General features: G+C 39.1%; 1 protein-coding gene across 1 annotated transcript in view; it reads left to right on the top strand.

The window, feature by feature from the left end:
- LOC150089894 (A disintegrin and metalloproteinase with thrombospondin motifs 16-like) overlaps positions 1–22,685 on the top strand; it is a 93,038-nt gene that overhangs the window by 21,497 nt on the left and 48,856 nt on the right. The window contains exons 2-3 of the mRNA XM_090389692.1: positions 19,313–19,376; positions 19,510–19,871. Coding sequence (XP_090245818.1) covers positions 19,313–19,376; positions 19,510–19,871 — 426 coding nt within the window. The remainder of the gene's footprint in view (positions 1–19,312; positions 19,377–19,509; positions 19,872–22,685) is intronic.

A 22,685-nucleotide genomic window follows, 5' to 3' on the forward strand; every position in this document is an offset into this window, starting at 1 on the left:
AAAGCCTTTGCTGCTTTTTATAGCATTCTTCGCCAGAGACGTTTCATAATCTGCCTTAGTTTGTTTAACCTCCTTTGTGATTTTGTTACAGACTAATTTATATCTACCATAGGCTTCTGTATCACCTGATAGTCTATATGCATCTCATGAACTTTTCTTCTCTACCACGTATATCAATAATTTATCTTATATCCATTTAGGTCTAAGTCTTGAACACAAGTATGGTTTTAGGTCTAAGTCTTGAACAGTATTTCTTCGTTGGTATGAAGAGCCTAGTGACTTGTTTGATTACTTCCCTGAATGTGCTTTTGGTAACACCATCGATTGGTCTCGCTGCATAGAATTTAAAAACTGTCTGAGACTATTGTAGTGACCTTTACAAAAGCAAAAACCCTTCCCTTTACCCTTCATGGTAGTTACATCTTTAAGTAAATCCCACATCAGTGCACTGTGATCCTGTCATCTAGTGGTTCCTTTATCTGCAGATTCTTAAATCATGAAGAATCACTGCTAATAACCAGATAATAATAATAATAATAAAAATAATAATAATACATTTTCTGTTTATACTCCAGGATGACCACACGGTCAGAGGAGTTCACAAAAATACAGAGAATGCGAGAAACAGCACCGTATTTAACAGTCACTGGCTTGAATCCCAGTCACTCAAGGCACTTGTACTGATGCACGCTCGCGCCTGACTTCGGCACCCTCGACCTTGACGATCAAGAGTATTACTTCCTCTTTTTGTCTCTCTAATATGCTGCTGTAGAAACAGTCATCCAAGAAATCTATAAAACCTTGTTAGTGTGTGAGCGACCAACCCACAAATTCTAGTCAGCATCTGGAAAGTTAAAATCCTCCATTGTAAGACATTCAGATTTGCTGGCCGATTCCATTTCTCTGTATGGCTGTTTCGAATAGTCATCACATCATTAGGCGTATAGCTTCTACTCTCAATTTGTTTTCTCAGTGCTTATATTACACCAGAGAAACTCAACATTGCACTGGTCACCCATGTTGACTAGATGCACTGCCTTAGATTTAATATGCTTCTTTACTAAGAGCATAATCCCTCCACCCCTCCTGTCCTGTCCGTCTTTCCTGTATACATTGTACTCTCCATATTCAAATTCAGCATCACTTATGTGATGAACCCATGGGGAAAAAATCAGGAAGACCCATGAGAAAAAATGAAAATTATGAGAAACATCATGTCTCTGCTATCCCTACAATGTGTGCATTTGATGACTTCAAATACATCAAATTTATTTACAATGCTCCTAGCATTAGTGTATATGCAAATGTACATGCACATGTCCTTTTCTTACTTACTCTTACACAACCCATCAATTCACTGGTTCCATGATGACCCACAGCACGGCCGAAATCCCCGACACCTTTGCTTTCCAGGCTGCTGCATTTTCTGATAGAAACAGTGCAAGAATCACTTCACCTCTGCCTACGGCTCTAGTTAATCTATTATTCTGTGTATCCCCCCAATCTAGTTGTTCTCCAGCTCACCTATCATCCCTCGATAGTATCAGAAAATATTTTTGCACCCCCTCTAATTAAGTGTATCCCATCCCCGTAAAAAACAGTCTCTCCTGTTAACAAGCACAGATCACGCTGAGAAAAATTCTACCCCATGAACCTTGCACATTCTCTCCAGGGCCGAATTTATTGACAAGGCTTTCAACATATACTCCATCCTATCGAGTCTGGGCAAAATTGCAGATAATTTCAAATTCAATCCTAGCTCACGACTTTTTCCCAACATTGCCCTGTACTTGTTAAGTGGGTTCTCAGATCTCTCGCTCTTAATATCATTAGTGTCGACGTGTACAATAATATCACCATTTGTGCCCTTAAAAGAAGATATCTGCTCTACAACGTCATCAACTTTTGCCCCTGACAGACACCCCTGGTCCTATTCCACCCATCCTTCTTGCACAACATATTTCCCGTTTTCCTGACAATAGAGTCACAGACAACAACCACTCCTGTGGGACCAACGCATTCTGCTTTGGAGATTACCGCTCTGTTATCTGATTCATAAGTATGAGCTCTGGAGTTAAGTTGGACAGCTGAGAACTTGATGTCCCCCCTCATTTTAATTCCATTGAGGGCATCTATTTTACTCTTCAAACTGTTATAAACGCCCATCAGAATGCTCAGCTTGCGCCTAGTTTCTTTACGCTCTCTGCACTGAACACGAACAAACACATCCCAGTGGCTGTATAATGTCCTGTTCCAGAAAGTTCGGCGAACATTGCACAAGTTGCACATTTTGTTAGGCTGTGATTCGTAGGAGAATCACATTGCCCGTTGCTTTGCTGCTCTAGCTGGAGCATGATTTCCGTTTAAATACTATTTTAATTTACCAACAATGAAAATTAATCAATAAATTGAGAATCTTAAGAAGACTACTTCTTAAAAATATAAAATATAACTAATGAAAATGCGAATTCATATTCATGCCTTATTTTGGTATAGAAAATACGACAAACGCGATTCCAGATGAATTAACCCCTTGTGAGTTGAGTTGCCTTTTCACCAACAAAAAAAAAAAAAAAAAAAAAAAAAAAACCAGCAATTGGAACTTATTTGAATTCCCTGAGTTGTGTGTCGAAGTTGTCTGTAGCTAAACAACCTTACAACGTCATATCTGTATTTCACTTCAAGCAAGTAAATTGTAAAATTAGACGAATCAGTTAGAATGGGTATACATCCCCACCCGTTTTTCCTATAGGTGAATAAGTATACTAATTTTATACTGAATGCCACAATACTCCACAATACTATTTAATTTGAGGACGAATTTTATAAATTAATGTGGATTGCTGCCAAAATTTTTTCCACGTACGTTTCCAATAACCCTGGTGCCTACTTATAGCTGAAAGATAGTTGAAAAGGAGCGTAGAAAACACACAGAATGGAAAGTTCCTTTCTGTAACCATTTTCCAACAAGAAGTTGTTCATTACTGAACTAGAGGGGAAAAGAACAGACAAAATTAGCATGTGATTCACAGTTCGAATTTAAGCTCAAGGTGATATGAGGTAGCGTACTTTGGTACAGACGTAGCTATACCAAAAACTTACATGCCTTTATTTATAGGATTACGAGGTCATATATCTTCGACGCGAAGGAGGAATGTCACTGAAAACGTGGATCTCTTTAAGATAAACAAAAATGGAACGACTTTGAGTGATAGCTGCTGGACCATTTGTTCCGAAAGGCTAATGGATACACGCTGTCCAACGTGAGATAGTAGGCGTGTGTGTAGCAATTGATTCATAACTTACTCCGGTTAAATTTAGCTCTTTAAAAATACACTTTCAACTTGTACTCTGCTACTTCTATTATATATATATATCCAATAGATATATTTAATAGATGTACATAATTATAAGATACATTCCTTCAACAAACTTATTATTTAATAAATCTTTATAAGCTAATACTGAATTATCTTGGGACATATTTGTTCGATTTATTGATCCACGTTAACAATAAGAAAGTTAAAATTCCACAAAATACGAAGAATCCAATAATAATCCAATTACGATGTTGTTTCTATATTTTCAGATTCATATAGCATCCTTTTCATTATAATACACCGGTTTCTTACCTCGATCATGAATCTATGTGATATTTTTTTCTAAATTTTATGCGTTTATTCAAAATCTATGAAATACAAAAATTGGGACAACCAGCTGCAATCTTTCCCCTCGCACCACATCTTGTTCCCATGCCATCAACTGAGTTTATTTCTGTTAACAGTAAGTTAAAGATTTCACCTGACTCACTCGCCTTAGTCACTTAACTGCTTATTCGAAACAACCACCTAGCCTTGAAGAGGCACCAATATGAGCCCTCGTGGGTAGCACAGTTGGTATAATCACCGTCCTCCCCACAACGGGTAGAAAATATCTGAGTTCCAATCTCGTCAATAACGGCAGAAATTTTTATCGATCTTTTTCGCAGCGTGGCTGAATTAGTTGGTCTCAGGCGAGGGCAGCATGGTTTTTTCTCCCTGGAACGTTGATTTTTCGTTCAGCAAACAGCAAATCGACCACAGAACGCACGCAATTTGCACACATATTATATACAGCGCAATAGGAACTAAGTTGTTGATGCTCCTAAAAACTGTATAACCAACTTAACTAGCACAAACATGATGTCATTGGTTAGAAGTCAGAAATTGACTTTCAGACAATGAGCTTTGAACTCTGACCATGAAAATGCTTTTATGGTTAGAATTTACTACTTTCGAAATAGCGTTTAGTCTGGCTGTTTGGTAAAAACTAATGCTACGTTGTACGAGTACAACGTAGGATTGATGGAAACTGAATACACCGGTTGTCGTTGTCAACTGCCTAGTGCCGATCATCAGTAGTCCAACGGCTCAAATTTTGTGATTTATGTTACAAATTTTCAGCTTTCTTAAACTGTTTGCCTCACCCAAATTCTATAATCGTGCGAATGCAGCGATGTCGCGCTAAATCTGCTGGCAAACGCTTTACTTCAGCGATCGACCTGAAGACACCTGCTTTGGACGGTTCTTTAAACATCTTGGCCTTGACGCCCCGTCATTCTCACGCTGAGCAATGGAGAACGTTGTAGTTACTCCACTTCGTTAGCTGTAATGTACTGTATTAACCGCACAGACAGAGTTGGCATTGAAAACCCGTTTTTCTGTAGTCAATTAGCAGCATAAATTATCCCGCAAACTTAAGCTAAAAGCACACACACGAAACAGGAGTTGTCATGAAATCCCTTACGATAATTCTCAAGAATACATGTAATGATCAAAGCGTGCATGATTTCGATTAAGTATTACCAACAGCTGTCGACTGCTGCCATTTGTAAAAGAGAGAAACGTATTCAAACTGCTGCCATTTGTCAAAAAGAGCATCGTGTCTAAATGGGAGTTACTGATGGACAGCTTCGAGCCACTAGTTTACTAAACTAATAACCATCGGTATATGGTTAAGACCAAATGAATCTTCTAAAGGCAGAGCACGCTATTTGGAGATAATAAACTTCTTTTAATAGAAGGCATTCACTTCATAGCTTATCAAGATACTATAAATAGACTTTACACCGCCTCCCTCTCTAGATGCAAGTAATTGCTGCTAAAATAATCTCCATATAATTATTGTGGCGAACTTTTGAACTTATATCTTTCTTAAATCTAAACTTACCTTCATATTTCTTCGAACTTGGAAGCGCCAGCTGTACTCAACCGTACTAAATATAGCAGCGAAGACTTTTCACACCCCTAGTAATCGCCCCTCATCATCATAAACGCCCATCATCATAATACCCGGGGGGGGGGGGGGGGAAGAGCTGGAATGATCTAAAATGTCTGTATGTAAAAAAGAGAGAGAGATCATGGTTGATAAAGGTGGATGAGCGAGAGCAAGGCGAGAACATATTATTACGTGAGTGTAAATACCATTCCTTGTGCTGATAGGATTGTATTCTTTTGTCCTATCTTTCTCTTTATCGCAACGCAGTCTTCAAACCAGTACCTCTCTCTCTCTCTCTCTCTGAAGAGCATCTTATCTACCCGGAGGACGTTTTTATAATTTATCTTTCTCTGCAGATTATCAATTTTAGAATTTATTTCATAAGCCGACCATCTCCACGTCGCCTTGCGTGTTCAACTGACGCGTGGAGCCATAAAACTGTTCTTTGATAAATGCCTACCTTCATCTTTCCCTGCTGGCAAGATACGGGTAAAGCCGGTTAAAACTATGAAGATAGTACAGGGCTCATTCGTATTGTCTTCTTTTGTATATGAGCTGTTGAAGGGGTCACGTTGCAGAGTTTTAGCAATAGACACTGAATATGGAACGATTCAGACGTTAGACCTCTAATAAATGGACTCCCACACTTCCACAACTTTTTATACAGAAGAAGAAGAACTCTTTATTGCATACAAACGCACATGCCGTACACAATACCCTTCACGGCTAAAAGCCAGGGGTTTACAGTAAAGGCTAATACAAGGTTACAAAGTCTAATATAAGGTTACAAAGTCTAATATAAGGTTACAGAGGCTAATACAATATTACAGTAAAGGCTAATACACTGTGATAAACAAGGATGAGATAAGAGAAAAAAATAATATTACTAATTATACAAGTGTAGGAAACCGAATGAAAAATTTACATATGAACATATATACACAACAGATGTTAAATTTACATATGAGCATATATACACAACAGCGTGTCAACATGTTCAATTATTCTCCAGGGAGCAGTCCTTTTACAGTGCTGGATTCATCTGAGCAGCCGCAGAAAGTTGGAACATTTAGTGAGGGATCCACGGGAGTGATGGACAGGTCCTTGGGAGCAGGTCCTAGTGTCCTGTGACGTGGTCCTGAGAAGGAAGTGGATGGAGTAAGTTCTGCCTGTATTTTTTATCCAATGCGAACTTGTAGAGGTCGCCATCCAAGGAGTATATGTACTGCAGCATTTGCACAGGTAGGAAGCGATAGGATAACTTTAACCGGTTTGGGGTGGCCTGGAGGACTGGATTGGCCCGAAGGCTTGGGACTGGGGTCCTCCAACCGCAGTTAGCCCAGAAGGCTGGTTCCGAAATAATGCCAACCATCATTTTTACAGAAAAGACGAGTCTTCTCTCATGGATAATGGCAGGAAGACGTCTGATGTTTAGAGCTGCTGCCATCTGGGTGGTCCTTTGTGCAGGGGGAAGCCGGAATTTCCATGTGGCCCACTTCAATAGCCAAAATTCGCCTGCAAAAATCCGTCTTAGATGCGATGCGGCAGTTGAGGTCCAGACGTCTGCTCCATAAAGAATGACCGGATAGACACATGTCTTAATATATCTGCACCCAACGGCCTGGTCATGGACATGCATAAGTTGTTGCTTAAGCATACCCGGAGTCGACAGAACTTTATTTGCAGGTGGTCTATGTGTCGTAGAAAGGAGAGCTTCTGGTCAAAGATAACGCCCAGATCGGTGTGTTGCTGAACAGCAGAAATCGCGGATCCTCTTATATTGGGTTGCACCATCGTTGGGTTACGTTTGAGCGAGAAAGTCAACTGTTTCGACTTCCCAGGATTGATGTGAAGGCCGAAACCGGAGAGGAAGGCCTCGAGGTTCTGGATTTTATGCTCGATTAAGACATTTGTCTAGTCAGCAGTGTCTTCGGGGTTGATAGGAGTGAACAGCTTTATATCATCAGCGAAGGTGATAATATCAGTTCGGCCCGTCACGAAAGGCAGAAGAACAGCTGAGAACAGAATACCAGAGAGGACCCCACCTTGTGGGACTCCAGCTGTAATAGTTCTGGTGTAGCGCCGATTGGCATCGCGAACAATAATAGTCCTATTCCCAAGCATTGACTGAATGAACCAGAGCACGTCTCCGCCAATGAGGTAATACTCACGTAATAGCCTTACCAACGCGTGAACGGATACAGAATCACATGCTGCCTGGACGTCGATATAAGTAACGGTGATTTCCGAACCGTGCTCAAATGCCTCGAGGATCTTGGTAGTGGTACTGACTAGATTTGTAGCGGTGGATCTTGACCGGGTGGCATAGTGGATCTGCGGTGGTTGATGTGGCATTATTTGGGTGGTTAACGTTTTCAGAAGAGCTTTCTCAAATATCTTTAATAGGCTTGATGCAGAAGAAATAGGCCGGAAGTGACTGGGCTGAGAAGCAGAGCGTAATTTGGGCAGCGGTCTTACTAGATAGACATGCCACATAGGAGGGAAGAATTTTTGATGAAGGATTTTGTTGAATAACGACAGAATGGAATCAACAATAAATGTACTGAGGCATTTCAGCATAAACTGAGGAATCCCATCTGCGCCGGATGCGGCCGTAGGTGCTAAACTATTTATTGCATCAATCAGTTGATATTTGGTGAGTTGAACTGAATTTAAGAGGTCAGTTGAAATCGGATTGATTGGTAATTCCATTGGTGTAGTGGATTCTGGTTGAGCCGCAAACCTAGTTATGTGGTCGAGCCAACTGCTCAGATTGAGTGAGTGGATGGCGTCCTCTGATTTGTTTCTATGGAAGGGCTTCCCTTTATTTATGGTAGCCTCTAGGTGAAGTTTTATTGCCTCCCTCTTGTTCTTAATAAAAAGAGCCCTAGCTCGGGAGAATGCAGTTCTGTCCAAGGGTGAGCCGGAGTTTTTCCACCGCTTGTGCATGTTCTGTTTGACGTGGAAGCTTTCAGAGACTTTTGCACTCCACCAGGCCCTTGAATGCTCTGTAATGGTTAGCTTCTTTGTTGCAGAATTGAGAGAGATAGTAGCTATCCATCTTGTCATTAGGTCGATTCCGAGTTCAGGGTCGCATTCCTCAAGTACATCCCATGGGATTGACTGGGCTGCATAAACACACCTTTCAGGATCGAGGTATTTGGGCGCTGTAATAGTTTTGGCTGTGACTTTCCTCCTGCCAGAAGTGATGGGCATTTCTGTTTGCACAGAGAGAATGATGGGGTTATGATCAGACTGTATGTTGCTTGTCGGGTTTTGATTAGCTACACAATTTGCTGACGCGAACGCGAGGTCCAATGTGCTTTCACCTCTAGTGGGTGGTGTGCTCACCGGCTTAAGACCTAATATGTCTAAATGCTGACTCAGTCTTCTCTTGAGGCTCCCCAGGGTATTTGGGAGATTGAAATCCCCACACACGATATGCTTCAGTGATGAATGGAGATGGTTAATCAGCCAATTGAGGAGTTCATCAACTACTTGTGCGTCTGGAACTGGTGGGATATACACTGTGGCAATGTCGAGAGAAACGTTCTGGCTGTTGTTGTTTTTAGGTTTTAGTGTGACTAGTACTGCCTCGAAAGAATCGGACTGGCTCGATACTGAGTGGAGGATAGAAAATACCTGCTCATTGAACAAAATTGCTACTCCTCCTCCTCTGCGGTTTTCTCTAGACGTACACACCATCTGATATCCTGCAGGCCAAGTAGAAGAAAATGTTGCTTCACTGGGATCAAGCCATGTTTCTGCGAAGCAAACAACGTCCATTGAACTGGACAGCAAGAGCTCCTCAACTTCATTCAATTTATTCCTCATGGATCGCACATTTTGAAATAGGAGTTGGAATGAAGCTGGTCTCCTGACCTTGATGAGGGATGTACACTGTCTGGTCCGTCTGTGATGCCTTGCTGGTTTTCGATATGTTGAAACCAGGACAGGGATCGTAAAATTTGGAGATAGAGATGACGGAGATTTTGAGTGGTTTTCAGTCACCGTTGAGTGTCTCTTTTCTGTAGGTATGTTAAGGGCGAAATACGGAATTACCTTTTTGCTATGGCCAATCCCATGTAGAGCAATTCGGTTGTTAGTTGGGAATAGAAATACATCGTCTAGTCAGAGCCTGGACTGTCGTGGACACCTCTCAGGGGTATTTGAGGGTATCGCTTCTTTTTTTGCTTCGTGTTTCATAAAATGGCCTGATGATGGTGCCGAGGGGCCATTTGGTACACGTCCCAATCCTTTCAAACTGGCTTCTGTCACAATAGATGCGAAAAGAAGCATAAGATGTGCTACGAGTATTCAGTTTCTGAATCTTTATATCCAACTGGAGTTCCTCAAACAGTTCATCAGTGACGAGTTTTACTGACGTGTCCGGGGCCAAACGCGATACAAACAAACTGCTTGGGGAGAGTCGAGGTGATGATCCAACCGGTTTGAAAGGCTGAACCTTCGAAACTAGTGCAGTTCCCGTCCAAGTGTTTTTCTTCCTATTCGAACTGTTTTGATTGGTAGTCTGGGCAATTTCCGGTTTGGCGCCCAATACCAAGTTGGTGGCAGACCTGATAGTGGCCCGGGTTTGTTTAGGACTAAGTGACGAGTGAATTTCTGCGTGCACTTCAAGGGCGTGTGATGTGGCATTTTGGTTTCTGTACTGATCAGGACTTACTTGGTCGGGTGGCACATGAACACCGTTTGTTTCCTTGGGCGGGTTTAGCTTGAGCACATTTACTTATGATTTAGCTTTCTCAGAGGGGTGTTCAATGCAGTATCTTGTTCCTCTATTACGCTCACAGACAGTAATAGGCGGCGTGTTAGCGACTGCTCCTTTTAGTCGGTTTATCGCTTCAACGCCAGAGCTAGTTGTCGGGAAGGATACACGTTCAACACAATCTTTTCCCAATTGAGGAGATACAGTGTCACCATCTCTGCTAGCTAGTTTTGAGGTCTGAGGAGCCCGCAGAAATGATGTCAATGCGGATCTGTCAGAAAGCATAACATTGCTCTTCAGATCTATCATCTCGTTTTTCAATACGCTCATTTCCTTTCTAATTACCTCGTTCTGTGCGCGAAGCTCTTGGTTTATACTGAGTAGAGTGGATAAGCATTCATAAATTTTTGGAAATTTCTCCTCTAAATTGTGCATATGCTCTTCAGCCTGCATAGCAGCAGGGTAAACAAATTGCGTAAATGCTTCCGCTATTATGCTGCTAAGGCTATTCAGGTTGCTGAGATGTGAGGTGTGTGTCTGTTCACTCACGACATCACGGGGCTCTGCGTGTACGGAGCAGCTACGACCGGCATTTTGGCAGTTGTCAGGACAGATATGACAACAACACGATTTGTTTATAATAGCGGTGTCAGGCTGCGTTTGTGAGCTCGTGGCTTTTCCCTTACCATCGCTGGGTGGGTCATTTGTCCGGTCTCGCTCATATTCTGAATGAAGTCTACCTTCCTGATCCAAATTACTTTCTTTATTCTGGAGGTCATTAATTTGCATATCGGTGAAACGGTGAGGGGTTACGGAATTGCCCTCTTCCAAAGTATTAAGTATTTCTACCGATGCATTGTCTTCTCTTCGCGGAGGGGGGGTGTTATCCTTCCTACTGGTCGTTGCTGTGGTTCCTATTTCTTTTCCCTTTACACAACATTTTCCCAGAAACCCTTTCCTTTTGTTCAGTGACAAGCGAGAGAGGCTTGAATACCCCGAGCATAACAGGCATATTCTGTGCTTTGATTTGCTGCAGATTAAGGTTTCGTCTGCAGAAGTATGACAGAGGTCACATGTCCCAGCAGTTAATGTGAGTGTTGTGTTCTTAGTCATCATTGCCGTTAGCAAGCAGCTTCCTGTAATTCTTGAATTAAAAGATTATAAAAATCCCCGAGGAAGGGTAGTGGCCGTTTTCGACTCCTGAAGCTAACTGGTCAAATAGCTGTATTCATGCAGGATCAACGATAACCTTGAAACAAGGTCAGGCGGTTTTGTGGTCAGTATCCATAGTACAATTACTATTCATATAAAAATATTAATATATAATTACCTGATTAAGGCACAGGTCAACGAAGAGTATCACTATGTAACTGGTATCCTTAGGATCGTGTAGATACTACACATGGAACTGTTCATAAAGAATTTCTTTCACTATTAAACGCAAACACGGAGCACATAGAGTTTGCGTCCGCACCGACGCTTTACTACTCACTGTTAATACGTCTTATTAAACCTGCAAAGTACAATTAAGATGTATTTTGTCCTAAAAATAAATTGCTATTGAATAATTTCTTAAATGACTAGTTGCTTCGTATATATTGTCTGTGAATTGCGTGTGTTCTATGGTCGATTTTCTGTTTGCTGGATGAAAAACCCGAAAGAGACCGAGAATCATTTATAAAGCAGATGAAATAATCATCATTAACCGATGCTTTTTTTTTTGCTGAAGAGTATAAACAGGGTACTAGACCCTCTTTCGCTCTCAGCCTCCCAGGGCAGGAACTAATTAACCCCCACTTCCATCCTTTCTTAGGACAGGGCTGTTATTATCTTTTCTCACGTAACTCTTTTGATTGTCGCAATTTCCAGATACTGCTATTAGCTGTTGACTAATCCCGGAGACTATTTCTAATGTGAAAACGTGCTTTATCACATCTATAAATCACCGGTAGTGTCATTTAAAAACGAAGTAAGTGTGCACTTTGTCTCTTGGCCACTTCTCCGTTAGCATACGAAGATGTCGAACTGTCTCTTAAGACGGATAACTTATCTCCAAGATGTGATGTTCCAGTGGGCCCATGGCAGAACTTAGATGGAGAACTGTGTCCTTCTGATGACTCTATAATCACCCCCTACGTCGTGCCACCAGTTGACCTACTGATGAATTCACGACCTTACGCGTGATTACGGAGGCCTCCGCAGCCAAGAAACACACAGCTGAACTCTGACCTGCAATTCACATCGGACCACGCCTTAAACGTGTGTGATAGTTGAATGTGCGTGATGTCGTTCAGTTTCTATATGTTTCTGGCAGTCAAGAGGGACCAACGTTTGATATATTACCATTCAGGCATTGCTTAAATATCTCAGGCACTGTAATTTGTTTTCTTTCCCCTTTCTTCTTCTTCGTTTCCTTATCTGTACATTAATGCTTTAAGAAGCAGGTTCGTGATGATTCAGGTCTTTTCCGAGCATACCTCGCCCTCTGGTTTCCGCTTTGTGATAACCAAGTTCACTTACAGAGAGAGAGAGAGATGTACTTTAAGCTCAATCAACTCTGCAAAGAATGAATATGACTAATATAAAGTATAATAAACTTCTACAATGTATCACAAAATCAGAGGAAGTCTTGTTAATGGTTCCTTCGAAAAAATAAGTGTTAATAAACTTAGCTTTAGGTTGGTTTGTACTCGTAGATCTTTCATAAACATTTCTTCAGAGTACAACGTTATCTTTGTTCAAGTACTTAATAAAAATGCTCACATACGTAAAATGACCTTCTAGATCTTAAGAGTTCAAGTAGAACATTGTTTGTGTGTATTCTACGCCAATAAATTACAGCCCTGTTTCCTTGACTGATTCAATGAACGCTCATTATAATATTTTCTAAAAGCCCAAGGACTAGGCCGTTCATGAATGTGCTGTATTTGTGTTTTTACGTGGGGCAGTGGGAGTATTGTTGGTCTATTGTTTTTGTACTCTATTAGTACCAGTATCTATTTATTCCTTGTGCTGTAGCAAAGAAGCTCCTGGTTCTTTGGGCTCAACCTCCAAAGTATTTTAATGAATTATTATAAAATTTATTTTTGTACAAAATCTAAAAATTAAATTAGTTATTATAAAAAGTATTATAAATTAAAGTTACGAAAATATTAGAAAAATTAAAATTATTATAAACATATTATATAATATTACCGAAAAAATGTACGAAATATATATATAATTTATTTCTGCACGAGTATCCAATTTATAGAATTATTATGCGACTATTTTATTTCTAATTTGTAGAAAAATTTAAAAAAAAAAGAGGAAAACTTGAACCACTTAAGCCAGATTCAAGATTTCCAAACACATTCCCACCGTTTGATTTTGTTTCTACCGTACATGAAAGAACTTCTTTCATTCATATATATATATTGCATTATAAAAATATTATTCTTCATTCGAGAAATAGGCATTTTCTTTCACTCCTGGGAGTTATTTATTTCTCTACTTCTGCTAATTCGGTAAAAATTTCAAAGGCCTTACCGTGGAACAACATTCGACATCTGGAGGTGGTGCGAACCACTCCAAACAAGCTCATCAATCAACATGCTCTATTCCAACCCAACTTAAGTTCTCGCTGAATCAACCCTTCTACATTTATTCCCTCTATATTTGTTCTTTGAAACAAATTCCTAGTTAGCAGCCATTTTATGAGATTCACTTGCACTCCCGTCTAAATTTTGGAATCACATTTTCAAAGTGTTTATTAAAACAGAATAAAAAACATAAATAACATGTAAGAAATTTCTAGAATATTTGAAATATTCCAGAAAGGTGTAGAAGACTCCTGAATGTGGTAGAACGTTGGAAGATTCCTGACCATTGTAGATGATTTCAGAATGTTCTAAAAGTGGAAGTATTCTTTCAATATTATAGAAGATTGCAGATGATTCTAGTGTTTTTTTCAATAATATAAATTGAGGAGTAAGAGCTGTAACTTATAAAATCGAACACCCGTCATTCAGAAAGACTGTTTGGTGTAAGTTCGGGTGTTCAGAAATAAGGTCAAGAAATAAGGAAATGAGTGATTAAAAAAGAACTGCTATTATAACTCCGTATAATGAGAAGTATTGGCAAAAAATTGTATAATTGGGCTGCTATGTATATCATTTAAAGGAGTACAAACTATTCGATTATTCAAGGAGACAGATAGTTTAAAGGAAAAACTATGAATCTGAACTGAGCTCAATAGGAACAGAGAAACTCCTGGGTCTACATCCACTGTAAAACTTCGTCTTAAACAAGCAGGACTTCATGGTCGTGTAGCTGTCCGAAAAACCTTTATTAAAGCCGGAAAATCGAAAGAAACGGTTGACTTGGGCAAAGGGCTAGCAAAATTGGACAACTTGAAGTGCGCAAAAACATACTATGGACGGATGAATCCAAATTTGAAACTTTTTATCCAAGCGTAGAGTTTATATGAGGCGATCAACTGTCGCCTGACTTAAACCCAATAGAGCTTTTATGGGATCATATAGACCGTAAAGTCTGCTCATCTTCACAAAATTTATGGGAAACCTTGCAGATCGCTTGGAATAATGTTAGTGTAAGAGGTAAAATCTTACATGTTTAATATTTAAAAAAAAAAAAAAGTGAGATTTATGTAAAATAAAGATTAGGAAATGGCAATATGGGGGAGCGAACCTTACAAGTCAAGGGATTAAATTAGACAACGTCTGTACAAGGGGAGCGGTAAGTGGAAAGCTATTAGCAACCTGGGTACACTCGATTCCCAGCTCACACAGACAAACCAAAACAATAGAAGCGCGTAACTACTGCTATTAGCAGAAGGTGGCAAATCTGGTAAACAATAGCGCCGTGGAACATGCTACTGTCAGGACATTTCTTTAATCGTGACACCTGGAGAAGAGAAGATAGTATATACGGAACGAAATGCTGGGAATTAGATTTAAGGCTGGCTGTCGTGATGGCAAAGTTGTTAGATCGTGAGAAATTAGGCTACCACAGTGTAACTATAAGCGGCTGACTTCAAAGGTACTGACAGCCTGAGAAATTTTACAGAGTTCTCAAAATAAGAAGGGATAGGGCACTAAACGGACACCGTGAGAAAGATTAAAATTAGCTCTGAAGATACATACAGCTTGAGAAATTTCAAAGGACGAATAGAAAATAGGGAAAGTTGATAAAATGAATAAGATTGGTTAACTGAAAATTAGAGCGGATTTGACATATGTAGGCGGTACAGAAATTGAGATGAACAAAAAGTGAGTGAAGAGGGGGAGAGAGGTCAGATCCCGCAGTTGAGCATTAGGTGAATGGTTATGGAAATGAGTTAGACGTGAGACCCCGCAGTTGAGCATTATGGTGGATGGTTATGGAAATGAGTTAGGCGTCAGACCCCGCAGTTGAGCTTTATGCGGGTGTTTACGAAAATGAGTTAGGGGAAGACAAAGTGAGATTCTTGTGGGTGTTTGGGGAAACGAGTTAAGAATGACAAAGTCGAGATTCTTGTCAGAGTTGTAAAAATGAGTTAGAACAGACAGTTGGGTTTTTCGTCGATATAGGTAAAAATGGGTTAGTAACATGTACAGTTGAGAGTTCTGTTGTAGTAGAAAATATGTGTCAGTTAACATTTGAGCGTTCGGTCGTGTTGGAAAAATGAGAAGGGTAGCGCCCTGGGACGTTTTCTTCTGGAAAGAGTTTTAATAGGTGGAGCGGAAAAAGCGAGGGTAGCCCCTATGAGCTTTCTCCTTGTGAAAGGTTTTAATAAGGTGGAGAAAAAAGAGCGAAAACTGCAGAATTAGTAGCTCGATGGAGGAGCGAAACTGCAGAATTAGTAGCTCGATGGAGGAGCGAAATCCGCAGAATCAGTAGCTCGTGAAGGAGCGAAAACTCGGAATTAGTAGCTGAATGAGAAGGAAGGAAGCAGTGAATGGAAGGTAGCATAATAAAGTGGAGGAAGGACGCCAGATCCATGCAGCAAGGAGTTCCTGATAATTATCTATAGCAGTTCCAGGTGAAAGCAGATGAAGGAGAACCTCAGTGAGCCAAAAATGGAAGTTTGAAACCTCCCCGGAAAGGAAAGAAAAAAGGTAATAGTAAGTAATGTAAGTTAATAAGGACTGTTAGGAAACAGTATAGTGATTAATTAAAATGAAAAAGAGTGGTAGCACTAGAAGAAAATTGATAGATAAATTATCTCTGAAGTAAATTATAGATATACAAACAGAGTTTAATTATGTAAAAAAGGCTATTGTAGAATGCAAGATAAACAAAAGATAAGTAATAGATTAGATTGTTGTCAAATGATTATATAATGTGTTAGGAGGATAGTAAAGTTAATATGAGAAGGTTTTATAATGTTTTAAGGATAGATAATTGTATATAGTGATTGTATTAATGAAGAATTGTTGGTTCAAAGATAGATAATTGAATTGAATTCAATTAGATAATTGAATGTTTTAAGGATAAATAATTGAATATATAGTGTTTGTATTGATGAAGAATTGTTGGTTCTAAGATAGATAAATGAATGGATAATAAAGTTTATATGAGAAGGTTTGATTATGTTTTAAGGATAGACAATTGAATATATAGTGTTTGTATTGATGAAGAATTGTTGGTCCAACTGAAAGACTAATAACAAATAGAGACTTTAGGAAAATTAAGATTGGTCTTCAGTTATTGTAACAGAATGGTGAGAACACAGAGTATAATGAAGAAAATGGCATATTGATTGTTAATATAAGAATAATATATGCAAGGTATCCTATATTTAGCTTTGTATGCATATTACATGTTTTTTTATTCAATTGCATATTATGTTGTATATATATATATATGTAAACAAACTTTGTTGCTTATTAAAATGTGTTGTTTGTTATTCCTGAACACTCAGCCCTTCCAAAGGGAATTATAATTAATTGAGAAGTTCCCTTGAATTTGGAATTCTCCTGTAAAGTAAAGTCAGATGTGTAAGTGGGGAAATTAAAATAAGGTGGACAAACTCATATAAGGGAACAAATAATAATTAAAATATAAATAAAAAAATATATATATCATCCATTTTTTTCCCACCCCCCACATTAGCCAAGCTACTATTATAAAATTAACCGCCAGAATGCCACGTGTGTGGCAAGTATACCTACATAATAAAGTGTCTCCTGAAAATAACCTATGGAAATACAAATCCGATAATCGACTACTTTGGTCTGTCTTCATAATCATCCAAGTTACTACAGTTCTGTTATTTCGAAAACCTGTTTGGAATCACCATAAAATATTTAAAAACTCCTGAAAATTCAGGAGTTTTTGATAGAACACTGTTTATCAAGACGACGATTCTAAAACTCCATCAGAGAATTACAGAAAGAATAATAAGATGAAAGATGAATTTGGCTACTATAAAAACCTCTCTATGAATCATCATCATATCTTTCAACAAGGCATCCTTACAACCTCTGTGCTGGGCTGTTGCTGCACGAGGAGATATAAGAAAGTGATTTCTTATTTCCTCTCCGAACATCCCTCGATGATATATCAAGTCGTGCCCAGAGGTCAGCCTAAGTCACTCACTAGAATAAATACGCGATTATAAAAGCTTACTTCTATCTTACACCTATCAGCAAGTTACACATGGCCTGAGTGATGAGATGCCAGATTATCATCAAAGAAAGCATGTCTGAGGACTGCAATTCTAAACAAGAAATAAACTCAGATAAAGTGGAGACTCATTATCTTGGAGTTCATAAATTGAGCTTGTTTTAATAGGTCTAATGTCAAATGTACGTGCAAACTTTGTATCCATTTAAAAGTAAAGAGAAAAAAGCGGGAATGTCAATATGTCTCTGGTCATGGGATGTAGTTGTGGTAACACTTTCAGTCATCTTGGTCAGTTGCAATCAACCATTTTCTTAAACCTTTCACGTATTTCTCTTGACATTATATAAAAGTTTATTATTGTCTGTCTGTCTGTCTGTATAGAAAAACTATTCAATCTGGTTAAAAAAAAAAGCTAGAAAACTATACGACTCTCACTTGAGGCCGGTTAAGTCAGCCACGTTGCGAGAAAAGTTCGCGTCATTGACGGGATTCGGACCCAGACCGTTTCTGCCCACGGTGGATGGGAAAGACAGTGTTATATCCACCGTGCAAGGACAAAGCTTATTATTGTTATTATTATTATTCGAATCTCTCGTGGGTAGTCCATGGGACAGTGTCCTGCTGTCTGTCACTCAATCCACATAGAAAAGAACTCGAGTTAATGGACTTTGGACAGTGCAGAAAAAAAATTATGGGCTAGCTAATCAAACTCGGGAGTGAGTTGCGTAGCTTTTGTTCCAAGAAAATCGGGTTTCTCATCTCACAAAGTAGGCAAACCGTTCACACTCAATTTAAAAATAAGGTTTATTGACTTCTCACGCCTTGATTCTAATTGTAAACAACCAGACAAAACCCAGGACGTGTAACACCTTTGCCTACTTTTCTGCACGTCTTGGACTCAATATGAACTATCGTATACTTTAATTTAGCCCAAGGTGGCCAGAGGAGTTTATATCTTCATCGTAACTTCTTTTAGATCTCCTGGTCACTTTTTAGACGCGTCTTCACAGTGTCCATCCGCATGTCGAATCCCTGTGGACAGACTTTCGTGAATTTTTATATTTTGAACTTGTTAAAAAGATCTGTCGAAAACAAGCGAAATTTTATTAAAATCGGACCTTCAGTCTTCTGAAGGAAGCTACATGCTCCCTTCAGAAGACTGAAAAACTGAAGAAGATTTAAATAAATAAATGTATAGAGTGGTCATAATTAAAGTTCCCATAATGTATGGTCGTTGTTCGCTTAAAGAACGGAGGATTATTTTCAAGTTTCTCAACTACATGTAAAAGGTTGCAGAAGAAAATTTGGATGAAACTTTAATAATATTAATTGATTATGAATAAAATTTAAAAGTTTACTGTCTTTTATTAATTACTTTATTTTTAATTTATTATGCTAAATTAAAAAGTTTCTTTAGTTGAATGTTTTAATTAAAATATTAATTTGATTATAAATTTTAAATATAAATTAAATTAAACTGTTTAAAGTTTCAAAAATATTTTTTTAAATTTAAATATATTTTTTAAATTTTAAATTATTAAATTTAAAACTTTTAAAATTTATATTAAAATTTTAATTTATATTAAAATAAAACGTTTCTGATTCTAAAATTAAAATTTTATAATCAGAAACCATTATTATTATTATTATTATTGTTGTTGTTGTTGTTGTTATTTTCATTTCATGAATGGTATATACGAGTCTTTGTTTCTTTTCTGCCAGGTAAAGTCACAGGTTTCCTACGTTAGTTCCGTTCCAATTGAAAATGATAAGGATTTAATCATCGGTAAGTTCTTTTTGAAAAATAAATGGAGATTTTTGATTACCTTAAATATTCTGAGCCTGACTAGACAGTGATTTCGCTAATTAGTCGATAATGAGTACCATTCTTTCTTAACTCTGTCTTTGTTTCTTTCCAGATCACGAAACGGTTTTTCCTGCGCGAGTTGACGAATCTGGCAACTTTCTCACTAACATTCTTCATCCTGAACATCCTCGAGACAAATCGAGAAGAATTAAGCGCCACACAAAGAAAGCTAATAAGATCTACTATTCCCTGAGGGGCTTCGGTGAAACCTTTCACCTAGCACTGTCACCGACGGACGACCTGCTAGCTCCGGGATTTAGAGTCTACCGTCGTAGTCACGGCGATAGTGAAGGAGATAAGGGAAAACGTACGAAGGTAGAACAGCTGCACGACAGTGCAGGAAGCTGTCTGTACAGCGGAGGAGTGAGCGACAACGAAAATTCTTCTGTGGCTCTTCATGTCTGCGGTGGACTGGTAAGACATGCGCGTGTGGTATTGGTTTTGGTTGAGGGAAAGAAGATAGACAGATTGTCAGAGAGAGAGACTAAAAGGAGAGCGAGAGAGATAGTGAGAGAGAATTACTATTGTTTGTGTGTTTTAGTGTGATACTGGATTATCGTTAGCAATATTCTTTCTTTGTTTCTTTGTACCAGCAATATCCACCAAGCCACGCAGAAGACACACGTGGCGAGATTATTTTCCCCTTTTTCTCCCTCTTTAACTGCCACTTCCCTGCCTCCTTTCAAAGAACACACTTACAGCTAAGTAGACTGTGACTAACAGACATAATTTACCGCGCCTTCTTAACTTCAAACGTTCCCCCAGACTTTTGTCTACATTCCTTCTTTCCTCTTTGATTTTGGGGAGAGGGAAAAACAGAACCAACTGTGACCTCCCCACCCTGGAAATGACAAGTGCGGAAACAAGTATCCCAATTTGTCCACCATTTAGACAAATTACGCGCATATCGGGTATCATTTCTCGCCGTCCACGCGCACAGCTTCAGTAAGTAACTGACACACCGCCAGGTGGTGATAATTGTCGCTAAACACTTAATGGCGCCAACACAAAAGAGCCCTCGTGTGCCTTGTTTATACAAAGCATTTGGGGGGCATTATTTTTAAACAGTCATCCAAGAGATCTCGCCCACTCTCGAGGTTCGAGACTATTTTAAAGATCATCGTCTTAAACATTGAAGGAAAGTTCGGTACGCAAATATTTACTCCATTTAATCGGCCAGTCCATTCACAAAACTCTTTTTTTCTTTCTTTTAAGGAGCCAGAACACTCTTGTCTCTACAACGTAAATGCGTGCGTATGAAAGCAATTGCGAATATGCCCTATTTATCAAATATTAAATTCATTAATTTGCGCTAATTATTAATAATTCCACTTAAGCTTAATTAATAGATTGTCATCTGCACAACCACAGTCGATTTCCCGCTAATATCAGTTCTCAATGTTGTAAAGTCACGTGACAGCATGCGTAACTCCAGTTGTTAATTTCACCTATTGTTTATAAAACAGCTAAGTCATCAACACGCGACTGGAAGTAACTGTTAATTTGCTTTTAATGAAATCAGCTGGTGCGTTCAATTGTTGTCAGTTTCATCTATTGTTAACAACGCAGCTACATCATCAACACGTGACTGGAAGTAGCTGCTAATTTGCTGATTAATGAAATCAGCTGGTGCACTCAATTGTCGTCAGTTTCATCTATTGTTTACAACACAGTTTTGTAATGAACACGTGACTGGAAGCAACTGCTAATTGGCACATTAATGAAATCAGCTTGTGCACTCAATTGTTGTCAGTTTCATCTATCGTTTGCAACACAGTTTTGTAAGGAACACGTGACCAGAAGTAACTGCTAATTGGCCCATTAATGAAATCAGCTGGTGGACTCAAATGTTGTCAGTTTACTCTATTGTTTACAACACAGTTTCGCCATGAACACGTGACTGGAAGTAGCTGTTAATTTGCTCATTAATGAAACTAGCTGGTGCACTTAGTTGTCAGTTTCACTTATTGTTTATGACACAACTTCGTCATGAACACGTGACTGGAAGTAACTGCTAATTGGTTTATTAAAGAAATTAGCTGGTGCACTCAATTGTTGTTAATTTTACCTATTGTTTACAGCACAACTCAATCATGAACACGTGACTGGAAGCAACTGCTAATTTGCTGATAAATGAAATCAGCTGGTGCACTCAATTGTTGTCAGTTTCATCTATTGTTTACAACACAGTTTTGTAAGGAACACGTGACCAGAAGTAACTGCTAATTGGCTCATTAATGAAATCAGCTGGTGGACTCAATTGTTGTCGGTTTACTATATTGTTTGCAACACATTACGTCATTAACACGTGACTGGAAGTAGGTGCTAATTTGCTCATTAATGAAATCTGTTGGTGCAGGCAGCGAATGAAAGGAAGTCCAAAAGAACAGCGAAACCTTCGAATACCTTTGCGGCAAGCACGTCGAATTTATTTCGTAGGTCGTTCGAGCGTGTCAATCAAAGAGCGAAGGTGAAACGTGTGTCCCGACTCCGGAACTTTATCTGCGCTTCCTTTTCAATCTTATCGTCGTAAATCATCGTTCTCCATCTCTTTCTTCACTTGCCTCTTTGTCACTTCACGGTGGCTGCGAGCGTCGTCGGCTTATTTTGGAAACTCGTCATTTGGCACCTCGTGCAGAAGTTGCGGCCAAGTGGGTGTTTCTCATCCTACCTGTCACGGGGCAGTGATGTGTGGAAGGGTATTTTAGGTCGGAATTCCAAACGGTCTCAAGGTTTTCGCGTCGACTTCAACGAGCGAGCAGGTGGGCGAGGACCGAATTTCATAAATTAGAACCGGGTGGCAAAAAACAGACCCGACATTCGATCCGGTGTAGTCGATCGGTTGTCATGGTTACGGTATATTTACGGGGGTCGGGGCGTTTTGACTCGAATTAAATCTGTCCCTTATTTGCTAGTGTGAAAATCGAGCACTGAATGAAAGAATAATTAAAATAAGCGGTGTTTTTCGTGCCCTAATAATAATAAGGCGGAATTCAGGACATTTTTAATTTTTAACCATGAATGAAATCAGGACTATCCAATTATTATTTATTTAATATTATTATTTTTAACTTCGTATCAGCTGTATTACTATTAATGGAATTCGAATTAATGAGAGAGAGAGAGAGAGAGAGAGAGAGAGAGAGAGAGAGAGAGAGAGAGAGAGAGAGAGAGAGAGAGAGAGAGAAAATAAGCCAAAATACTTTGGGGCAGTTTTGGATTCGCTCA

The sequence above is a fragment of the Mastigoproctus giganteus genome, chromosome 2 (genome assembly GCF_048544385.1).
Source record: "Mastigoproctus giganteus isolate SK-2022 chromosome 2, ASM4854438v1, whole genome shotgun sequence".
NCBI classification, from domain to species: Eukaryota; Metazoa; Arthropoda; class Arachnida; order Uropygi; family Thelyphonidae; genus Mastigoproctus; species Mastigoproctus giganteus.